General features: G+C 40.2%; 2 protein-coding genes across 2 annotated transcripts; both read left to right on the top strand.

The window, feature by feature from the left end:
• Positions 1 to 1,157: 1,157 nt before the first annotated feature.
• On the top strand, positions 1,158 to 5,694 carry LOC103434635 (uncharacterized). The gene is made up of 6 exons (XM_008372989.4): positions 1,158 to 1,940; positions 2,158 to 3,148; positions 3,250 to 3,437; positions 4,523 to 4,559; positions 4,696 to 4,763; positions 4,856 to 5,694. The coding sequence occupies exons 1-6, from the start codon at positions 1,843 to 1,845 to the stop codon at positions 5,319 to 5,321; spliced, it is 1,848 nt and encodes a 615-aa protein (XP_008371211.2). The 5' UTR covers positions 1,158 to 1,842; the 3' UTR covers positions 5,322 to 5,694.
• Positions 5,695 to 6,443: 749 nt separating this feature from the next.
• LOC103434634 (BTB/POZ domain-containing protein At3g22104-like) lies at positions 6,444 to 9,541 on the top strand. The gene is made up of 3 exons (XM_008372988.4): positions 6,444 to 6,915; positions 7,500 to 8,606; positions 8,694 to 9,541. The coding sequence occupies exons 1-3, from the start codon at positions 6,853 to 6,855 to the stop codon at positions 9,141 to 9,143; spliced, it is 1,620 nt and encodes a 539-aa protein (XP_008371210.2). The 5' UTR covers positions 6,444 to 6,852; the 3' UTR covers positions 9,144 to 9,541.
• The last annotated feature ends 1,199 nt before the right edge of the window (positions 9,542 to 10,740 follow it).

The raw sequence follows: 10,740 nt of genomic DNA, 5'->3' as shown, positions 1-10,740 counted from the left end.
TGACCATGTCATACCTCATCTTCTGAATTTGTGACAATATCATATCTCCGTCAATTTATCTGTTAATTTTTCTGTTAAATGCTGACGTGACTTGAGGCGGGACATACTCCCTAACCAAGTGGATAAAAATATTAATTAAATATTAATAAATTAAAGATAAATTATTTTAATATTTTTATTTAAAAACATGTGGGACCCACCCCTTATCTCTCTCCCCTCTCTCACATCCGATCTCTCTCTCTCCCTTTTTCTGGGTTTTCTTCATCCGACTTCTTATTCAACCGCACCGCCGTCTCATTCCTTCCATAATTACAACAACCCATTTCCCTCCCCTTTCTCACATCCAATCTCTCTCATCTCTCTCTCCTATCTCTCTCACATCCATTCTTTCTCCCCTTTCTCTCCCTCTCATGATTTCATCCGATCTCTCCCTCATCTCTCTCATACATCCAAGCTCCCTCTTCTCTCTCTCTCTCTCACACACACATCCTCTAGACATTCAAATCGGCAAAGAGAAAAAAAATTCACCACTCTCCTATCTCTCACATCCGAGCTCCAGCTTGGGCCCGGTTTCCAGTCCGAACCGGAACGACGATCCAAACTTGACAATGTCCTCCACTACGAGTCGGTCCTGGTTGCATTTCACTGGGTACATGCCCTGGTAGTGGGAGCCGTAGTCTTGGGACCAGATTGCGCAGATCGAATGTGCCCTAGACTGACTCAAGTTGGTTCTTGAGCAGATCAAAGGCGCCTCGAAACCTTCTTCACAATCTTCAGCAGATCCATCTCCTAGTGTGGCAGAGTCGCCTTCCTCTGAGGATGGACGACAACGTTGTCGGAGGAATTGACGATGAAGTAGGGTCCGCCCCAGGCGTCGATTCGGTAGAGGTCGGATGAGAGGGACAGGGACCAATGGGAATTGTTAGCGGCGGTGATGGTCGTCGGAGGTACGCTTGAGAACGGCGACGCGGGAGGTGCCACAACAGCGTCCCCGCAACAAGCCAGGGCTGACATCTCTTCTTCCGCAACGATTAATCAATCAAAAATGAAATTAAGAATTAGAGAAATTTAGGGGTTATGGTTTGAATCGTTAAATTGTGAGTTTGTAATGAGTGGGGGCTTTAAGCACCGAAATCTAGAGAATGGATGAAGTTGAAGGTGAAGAATGGATGTGAGAGAGATAAGAGGGAGATGAGAGAGATCAGATGTGAGAGAGGGGAGATAGAAAGGGTGGGTCCCACATGTTTTTAAATAAAAATAGTAAAATAATTTATTAATATTTAATTAATATTTTTATCTACTTGCGTAGGATGTGGGTTCATGCCACTCCAGTATTTAATAGAAAAATTAACAGAGAAATTGATAGAGGTATGACATTGTTATTTTTAAAACATGTGGTATGATATTGTAGTTCAACTTATAGTTGAGGTAGTTTTATGTAATTTATCATGTATTTTAAAAACATTTTGAGGGAAAAAAAAAGAAAAAAAAAAAAGAGGGAATATCTTATAGTAGATTTCATAGGTCGGTCAATGATCGGACGGCCAGGACCAGCATCAGGGAAAGACACTATCATCATCAAATAGAGAGCCCAACGAGCACTACGGACGGGAAGGAAAGAACGCAAGCGGTGAAGGAGTTCTAATAAGCGAGAAATAGTTCTTCCGAGAGAAGCAGAGAGGCGATCTTTCAAAGTTCCCAAGCTTTTTCCCTCTGCTTCTTCTCCTCCAATCCAATCTCTGTCCTCGTCAATCCCAACCTCCCTATCAAAATCTACAAATTGAATCAAAGGGAAGATCTTGAGAGAGAAAGTAGAGAGAGAGAGAGGAAGGGGAGAGAAAGATGTCGAAGAAGAAAGTGAGTGGGAATACCATGACGCTCAAGGACTTCCATGGCGGTTCGATTCCCTCTGATCTCCCTCTCCCTTCTGCTCCTGGGGTGTAAGTCTTGTTTACCCTTTTCCCTGATTTTTATATATTTTGTTTTATGGTTATGGGAAATTATGGAATTGAAAAAGCCTATTGCTTTTTATTCATATCTGTAAATCTCCAATTTTTGGATCTGGGTTTTGTAATTGCTTTGATTTTCGCCCTAGAGCGATGGATTGAAAAACCCTAGTTGATTTTCGCACCAATTTTGGATTTTTTTGGTCTGCAGAGTTGTTAGGCCTACGGATCGTTCAACTTACGACCGACCCACCGCGTGGGGAAATCCTACGGGGCGGGCCGATCATCGTTCTCGGCCCCACACGTCTCCAGCCACGAGGCATTTCGATGACAAGACTCCGTTTCTCACTCACTCCGTGCACATTGGCCGGAATTTTGATGAGGACGAGCGCAAGCCACTTGATGGTGGGTCGATGCCACGCCGGACCATCAGCGATGATAGCATTCGGGTTCCCCTGACCCGTGCCGAGCCCAAGCAGGCGTTTGTATCTGCAGGGGTGTCATCCGGCGTGCAGGGGTGGGCTTCAGCACCGAAATCACCGAGTGTGGCCGTGAGTTCTTACTCAGAGAGGGCTAGCGAGACAGCTCATGTTGGAGGTAATTCGCAGAGCTCAGGTGGCAATGGCGGGCGTGGTGTTGGTGGGGCTTATCCAAATGCATGGGCAATGAGGAAGGAGATGGCGGGTATATCTGAGCCGGTGCAATCTTCTTGGTCTGGACAAAGTGCTGTTCAAAAGTTGGCCCATGCCAGTGCACTCGATAAGGTGTCCTCGGGTAGATGGCAATCAAAGCCTTCAATCAATTACCAGACAAATATCGAGGTTGTTAGATCTCCCGAAACAGAGAGTGGATTGCATTCCAAGGGTTCTGGTAGTGATACTTACAAGAGGCCAGATGTGATTGTTGAAAAGGAATATAATGATGCAGCCTTGGCAAGACACGCAGAAAGGGGTCTTCAAATTCATGATGGTGTTCAGCTACCTGATTACGAGAGTTCTAGGGCTCCAATTAATTCAGATCTTAGAGAAAGGAGGCCAACTGTTTATAACAACAGGGTTCAACCTGCTCCATCTGATGGAAAATTTGGCCAGGCTGAAGTGCAGGCCGCAGCGTCTTCAGAACCTGTAGAGCGACCCAAGTTGAAGTTACTTCCAAGAACAAAGCCACTGGAGGGTTTGGAAGCTCCAGTTGTTAATGCACAGGTATTGACATGGTTATCAAAGTGTGTTATAGAGATTCTTGGATCTATGGGGTTCCACCTTGCACTGAATGCACTAACTTCTCATTGTTTGGTTGATTATAGGAGTCCCAGAGGGTGACCGAGTCCGTCCAGGTGGAAACTGTCAATGAAGCGTATGGATATATGAATGCTCCAAAACCTGGTTCGGCAGGCTCTGATGGTGGTAAACTGGCGGTGGACCGTCTAAAATTGAATTTAAAGCCCCGATCTCAGCCTCCTGAACATTTGGAACTAAATGCCAAAAGAGACAGGTATGCAATGCTTTTGATTGTGGTTTCCTTTCTAGTCTATCCCTTTTCTTGGTAAAAATTTGGAGGATGAATGCGGTGTCTTAAATATTTGTGAAACAGTAGAGATCTTATCTCCATAACAATTAAAAAAATTATCTGCTCAAAATAATTGGAGGCTTGATGGCGATTTTAGTATGGTGCATCACTATGTTAATTTAAAAGGTTTTAGTTGTTAATTTTGGGCTGGGAATTTGGTTTGAGGTCTGGGAGCTTGGGTAGTTCAATTCGTCTTTGTCTGAAATTTGAGCATATTTTGGACGAGTTGGATAGTTTTGAGACTTTCTCGAATTTGGGTCGTATTTCTGGTCCTATTGCCATTTTTTTCTTGTAGTAGGCATAGGGCCTTCGGCCCCTTTCTGGTTCTGTTATATGGAAATTATGATATTTAGCCCAACAATTAAAAACTAAATGAAATTCTCGGCCGGAATAAAAAGTAAAATTGTTTCAATTTGCTTGTTTAGTTAACCACTATCTTGTCATATACCCTGCTTTGATTACACTTTTTCCTTCATAGAAGTAAATATATTTTCACGGTTGTTGCTCCAAAAAAGGTTGGCTTGATTTGAGGCCATTCAATCCCATGGGTTGGTTATGTTACGTACAATTTCTGGATACAGTATATATTTTTATTAAGGGAGAAATTTAAAATCTTGTTTTCCACTTTTGTTCCACAGAATTTGCAAATGAAGTCAATATTGTCTTATATATGTTTTATTTTCTTGACTTCTAGATGAAGATGTGCCACTATTGTTGCTCTCAGAGTCTAGTAATTCTGTTTTGTTTTTTGGTTACATGAATATTTGAGCCTAAATCTACTATCCCTGAACCCCCACCTCCTCTCGCACTATTCTGCTTAAGCAATTTGCGTTTGGAGTCCAGCAGCTATTAGAGAAGCATTGATTGAATTTGTAGCATGACAGAAACGTTACCCTTCCACTCTTACTTCTTGGTGTCATTTGCAATAGAATATGCACTATTTGTTTTGGTGTTGGGTCTCTACATTGATACTTGCAAGTAACATCAAATGAAATCCGTGATTGATGCAGAGTTGCATTATTTGGTGGTGCTCGCCCACGAGAACTGGTGAGTTTTTTAATCCAAGATTTGATATTTCAGTTCCATTTGGTCATGACCATTGCCTAATAGTACTATTGTCTTGATTTAATGCTGGTGGTGGTTTCATGTCCCATTCCTGAAACCTGTTCTGTTTGTATATCAGGTTTTGAAGGAGCGAGGGGTTGATGATGTTGTGATCACCAATCCAGACACAGCTCAGCATTCTGACAAGTAGCGACTTATTTTCTATCTCAGAAATTTTCTATTATATAAGTTTGGAAATTTGGGTATTTTACTTACGAACAAATAACTGTTGTTTGAAGGGTTGAACATCAAGTTGCCAGGCCTGATAGAGTTCCTGTGCACGCAAATCCTTCTCGCCACAGTGAGAAAGCTGAGAATCATCCTTTTGATCAGAGGACTGGAAAGAAATTTGATAGGAGGGATAATCGGGTGGATGTTGAGAGAATCGATATGCAGAAGAACTGGCGTAATGACAGTAGGAGGAACAATAGAGAGCCTGAGAGACCGCAGCAACAGTCGGAGAGGCCGCCATCACCAGAGACCTGGCGGAAGCCTGAACAGCCAAAACCATCTTCCCCTGATGCTGTTGGCCTGCAGCATGGGAAAGCGGCTTCAGCTCTTGAGCTTGCCCAAGCATTTTCCAGATCAGTCTCCGATCCAAAATTAGCTGATCGATTTGCCGGCCAAAAGGGCATTCCTGGCCGGGCACAGCCTTTTTCTCGGCTGATGGGCCCAACTCCAAGGCCTCAGATAAATGGTTACTAATGCTCGAGTGTTTCCTGCTCCCATTTCGACATCACTTCGTGGTATAGAGATTCAGAGTTTTGCTGGCGAACTTGCTCGTTTCAAGTAGCTGGGACAGCAAGCAGGCCGACCAAGCAACATTCGCTTATGAGTCCCTGCCTCCACCAGAATTGTTCCGGTTTCCTGAGAATAGTTATTGCCATACAAAATTGGTTACAATCATCTCATTGTGTTCTCTATTTGTCTTTTCATTTTCGTGGTTCCGATGGCACCATTGTAGAACTGTATTTTCCTCCCCTTAAGTGGAAAAAGAGTGTTCTGTTGCCTACGAGGCCAGATGTAGCAAGAGTTTACGATACAGATTCTTGGTTTAAGGAGTGTTCTTTTACTTTCATTCCTTCCCTTCCTTTTCCCTGAAAAAGGGTTCGGAGAAGTGTTCATCGACTCTCGTTATTTTGATACTTTTCAGAAAGTTACTCTGTAAAGCATGTTTTTCTCCTAATTTTAAAAAAGTTACTACTTATTACGGTCTGGTGGTATTTTTTTTCATTTGGAAGTGAGGAGTTTTAGGTTCGAATATCTAGATAACGAATTCGACACCAAATTAGGTTGCCCATTGTGTGGTTTAGACGAACTCTTTCATTTCCTAGTATAAAAATATCGACGTACCAACATAAAAAAAAAAAAAAAAAAAAGTAAAAATCGACATCAAAGAAATCGTTAACTGATAGATTTACACTCGGAGACAATCTGCGGTATCTCTTTTTGTATGCACACTTGTCTCAATCTCGCTCGTCAAGTGATTAAAAAGTTGATTTATGTTGCATTCTCTTGGTTTAACCTTCCAAGTTGTTAAATTCCAAGAACGATACAATTTTCAGTCTTCTGAAATTACAGATGAGAACATCGTTTTTGACCGGAGACCAAGTCTTCACTTGTCCGAATTGGTTTTGTGGGCTCCCAGCATCCACTAAAAGAGAGAATTGATGGCGACTTAGGGTAGGAAAAGAAAAGGGCGTAGGACAAGAACAGTGACGAAATTAGCCGCATGAGTCACGGAGAATAAAATAATCAGACTTTGGGTCATAAAGTTCTACAGCTTTACTTATTAAAAAGTATGCTTAGTTCGAGAAAATATGTCTTATAATTGGTTGTATATTTTATTATGTTTATCTTGCTTATTATATGTGGATAAATATATAGTGCATTACAGAAGAAAATTTGCTTTGTAACCGATTATATATATATATATATATATTTTTTTTTTTTTTTTTGTTTATCTCGCTTATCACAGGAGAGATAGAAACAGTGTACAAAGGTAGATAATTATTCGTTTTCTTGTAAGTTCTCTTGTTGCCTCTTATTATTCCCTCCATTGTCTTTTCACTTCTCCATGATCATTGATGTCATGTGCTAAGAAAAACAGCAGCTTCAAACCCAGCACTTTGAACTATTCTATTTTTTGGGTCAATCTGAAAAGTGAAATGTTTCCCAGAATCCATATGTAATGCTTTTGAGTCAAGATTTTCATTTTCCTGTGTGTTTCTGAAAAATGGGAGGTTGCTGCGATCTTCAAGTAGACGTCAATGGCGAAGAAGTTTTCATGGTGGACAAGGTAAATCTTCTTTTCTTCGGCTGTTCGCTTCGTAATCATTCATATCTGCTCAAGTTTGTGAACGAAGACAATCGAGATTTTATAACTACTTTCAGTTCTTCATTTTTTGTTGGTAATTCTGCTGTTTTAGTTTTATGAATCCATTTTACTCCTCCTTTGCAACATGTTCTTAAATTTTGTCGAGCAGTATTCATATCGTCACGCCTGTCACGCTTCGTTATCTTGTTTCTATTCATTTTATCCTCAATAATTTTCACCCAGGTAGTAGTCATGCAGGCCTTGTGAAACCGATATCTTTAATTTCCGCCATTGAATCGCATCGTGTATAGGACCACACAAAAATTTAATCTCAACAGCGAGTGACCTCTCACAAAATGTTCTTCTGGATTCCTTCAGTTTTTGTTCTTGAGATATCTGACAAAGTTTTCTTCTCTTGTTCATTAATGAAGAAATGATAGTATGCATGCGTTTCTTGTCTTTCCCTTAATATTCTCTCTCTTGTACGTCTCTCTTCGAAAGAGACACTAGTTTGCAACAACTTGATATTCTGATAAAATTTTCTCTGAATTCGTATACGTTTGCAGCAAACATTGGCGTCGTACTCGGGTAGATTTAGAAAATTGTTTGGTAAACGGACTGGAGCATCGAGGTGCCTAAAAGTGATATTCCATGACTTTCCTGGAGGCGCAGAGGGTTTTGAGCTCATGGCAAGGTTTTGTTACAACAATGGAAGAATTGAGATAACTCCCTCGAACATTGTCCTACTATTCTGCGTCGCGCATTTCATGGAGATGGGAGGCGATGGTGATGGCTCTGGAAGACCGAACATATTGTCTCAAACCGAAAAATCTCTTGAAGGGATCAGCTTTTGGACATGGTCTAACCTTGTGGTAGCTCTAAAGCAATGCCAAGATTTACTTCCCGCCTTAAATTTATCGTCAGTATTGCACAAGCTCCTAGACTCCATCATAGCCAAGCTTTTTTCGCCGTACGTTACAAGCACTTATGCTTCTTCGTCAGAAGATTTAAGTTTTCGGTTTTCAAGTGGAAGGAGCAGTTATAGTCTGAAAACTGACTGCTCAAGAAAAACATGGTGGGTGGAAGACCTTATGTTCTTGAACACCGATTTACTCGAGAAGGTGGGAAGAAGGATGATATTCCAGGAGCTCGACCATACTACAATTTTCAAGTTTCTCTTCCATTATCACCAATCTAAGTCTATCGGTGCCACGCGAGGTGAGAAGCGTAAAATCACAGAACTTGTTATCAGTCTGCTTTTTCTGCTAGACCGAAGCTTTCTTTCTGTCAAAGGCTTATTCAAGATATACCAAGCGGCTATGTGCCTGAGAGTTAGCAAGAAGTGTGTAAACAAGTTAGTGAGCATGATAGGTTCTCAGCTGGATCAAGCAACAATTGATTTTCTACTCGTTCCATCTCCGCGCACCAAGAAGTATGTATACGATGTGAGTTTGGTTTTGAAGTTAGTGAAATCATTTCTCCTTGAAGGGGGAGATCGTGTATCTCAAAGTCGCTTAAAAAGTGTCGCGAAGCTGATGGATTCGTACCTTGCAGAAGTAGCACCAGATTCTCACCTGAATCCTTCAAAATTCGAAGCATTAGCCACGATGCTGCCACATTCTGCGCGAGAATCTCACGACGGTCTTTACCAAGCAATTGATGTGTATTTTAAGGTATGCTACTTAAATTAAAATGCATGAAGCATGATCTGCAATGTTTTAATATCGCGAATTCGAGTACTGATTTAGGATTCTATGCAGCGTCGTGCTGTTTTATTCAGGGAGGAGAAGATGAGTATCTGTTGTGCACTGAACTACGAAAAGCTCTCAACGGAAGCTTTGAAACATCTCGCTCATAATTCGAAGTTTCCTCCAAGAAAAGCAGTTGAAGCTTTCGCTACGGAGCAATTAAAACTCCGAAGCTTATTTCATGAAGCTTACAATCTCAAGACTCTAGACTCCTTGTTCATTGACACAGGTAAAGAAATTAGGGACGAGAAAGAGGAGGGTAAGCAGATCATTCCGCTTTCCATGAAGAAACTCGATCTCCCAACAGAGACTCCGAAGCGTAGAGCAGATTTGCAGAACATGCAATGGAAGGCATCGGAGTTGGGCGTTTGTGGCACGATGGAGATGAAGATGACTGGTGCATTGAACTTAAGATTGTCCTTTAGGGGAAGTACTCGATACTTGCCTACACTCTTTCCTTAATGCAAGTCAAAAACTTTAGTTTTTTTTTTTTTGTGGAATCTGTTATTGGCATTCCAAATACCCATTATGCGTTATATCTTCTTCTAAAAACAAAGAAGATAAGAGCGCTGACGACTATTTTAGAGTGCTAACAACAATTTTTTTAAAATTGTTATTATCATTTCAAAAATCTCATTGCGCTCTTTACAAAAGTATTTTTCTTTCTAAATATAGAAAAATTGGAGTACACAATGAGAATTTTGGAATACCAATAACATTTTTTTAATTTCTACTGTATATACACTCTGGCAAAAAGGGTTTATGTCAAAGCAAAATTATGTAAATCCTTCAGCTTCTTCCAAAAGTACCAAATTGCTAAAAAGGTTTATTCAAAGTCAAAGCAAAATTATGCAAATTCTTCAGCTTCTTCCAAAAGTGCCAAAAGTTTGGCATGTGTTGAACTTTTGAACACATTAAAACATCCCATGATTCAAAGGGCATAACAATAGCTTGTTGAACAAGGGTAATAGTCTAAATTAAATTTTGTAAATCATATGACATATTGATTAAATTAATAGTATTAATTACTGTGCTTATTTTTTAAGAAAAACTAACGAAAAGTTCAAAAAAAACTTATCTTTTAACGAAAAACCTTTTTTAAAGGTATAATGAATAGTGCCAGTTAAAGATAAAAATGTGGTTTTTCATTAAAAATAAACAGTACCGGAAGTATTTTGTTAAAACTTACTATTTTTTATCGTTGAATTTCGAGTCTAGTCGCAGCAGAAGCGCAGATTGAATCAACGAACAATCCAGCAAGGGAACGGATGTTGGGAGGCTCATTAACCCAACTTTACAACCATGAACCATTCTATTATACTCGTAGAGACACGTAACTGAGGTTGTAGAAACCAAAGCATTTTTTATTTTTATTTTTAAAAGGGGACCAGCGGATAGTTTCGAGACTAACGAATCGAAATCAAGACCAACCGTATTGAATACCGATTTAGAATTCGCCCTGACCACTAGATCACTTCGTGATGGTTGAAACCAAAGTATTTTTTACCATGACTATTTGTTTATGGAAGAGGCAGCAAATTAGTTTTCTAATCACTTTATTAGTCAATGATTAACAACGTCTTCTCCTCAGCCAGTCAACTTTGTAGTGGTAAAAAAGTAAGAAAAATGGAATGGGGTTGCGTGAGCCATATAAATGCAGGCCTTGCAACCAAGAAAATTGGTGCTTTTTTGAATCAAGAAAGAACTCCAAGGACCAACATTTTTGAGATGATCGCTGCATCTTTGTTTTTGGAGAGCCAGAAACAAAAAACATTTTTGATTAATGTGAGATTAGTGTTCTAGTCTTCCAACTTGTTGGATGAAGTGTGCATTTAATGAATGCTTAAGCCAAGAAGCTTTTACTTTGAGGAGATTATGTAGTTTTGTATGTTTTCAAATTTACATTGTCTAGCTTTTCTTGTAGCATTTTTTTTAGTTTTAAATCGGACTAAGTGGCCGCTTAGGCGGTGCTAGACGCTGCGAGGTGGAGTTTTGTTGCGTTTTGTGCAAAATGGTCACTAAAATTAAGGAGCGACTAGACGGTCTAGGTGGCATGCTA

Source organism: Malus domestica, chromosome 05, assembly GCF_042453785.1.
Source record: "Malus domestica chromosome 05, GDT2T_hap1".
In the NCBI taxonomy this organism is placed as follows: Eukaryota; Viridiplantae; Streptophyta; class Magnoliopsida; order Rosales; family Rosaceae; genus Malus; species Malus domestica.
The sequence above is the reverse complement of the archived record's forward strand: the minus strand, read 5'-3'. Positions and strand labels throughout refer to the sequence as shown.

Excerpts from the sequence above, each read along its gene's own strand:
- LOC103434635 (XM_008372989.4), top strand. The coding sequence starts at position 1,843 with ATGTCGAAGAAGAAAGTGAGTGGGAATACCATGACGCTCAAGGACTTC. Across the intron at positions 1,941-2,157 it reads CTCCCTTCTGCTCCTGGGGT|AGTTGTTAGGCCTACGGATC; the intron begins GTAAGTCTTGTT and ends TTTGGTCTGCAG. Across the intron at positions 4,560-4,695 it reads GTGCTCGCCCACGAGAACTG|GTTTTGAAGGAGCGAGGGGT; the intron begins GTGAGTTTTTTA and ends TTTGTATATCAG.
- LOC103434634 (XM_008372988.4), top strand. The coding sequence starts at position 6,853 with ATGGGAGGTTGCTGCGATCTTCAAGTAGACGTCAATGGCGAAGAAGTT. Across the intron at positions 6,916-7,499 it reads AAGTTTTCATGGTGGACAAG|CAAACATTGGCGTCGTACTC; the intron begins GTAAATCTTCTT and ends ATACGTTTGCAG. Across the intron at positions 8,607-8,693 it reads CAATTGATGTGTATTTTAAG|CGTCGTGCTGTTTTATTCAG; the intron begins GTATGCTACTTA and ends GATTCTATGCAG.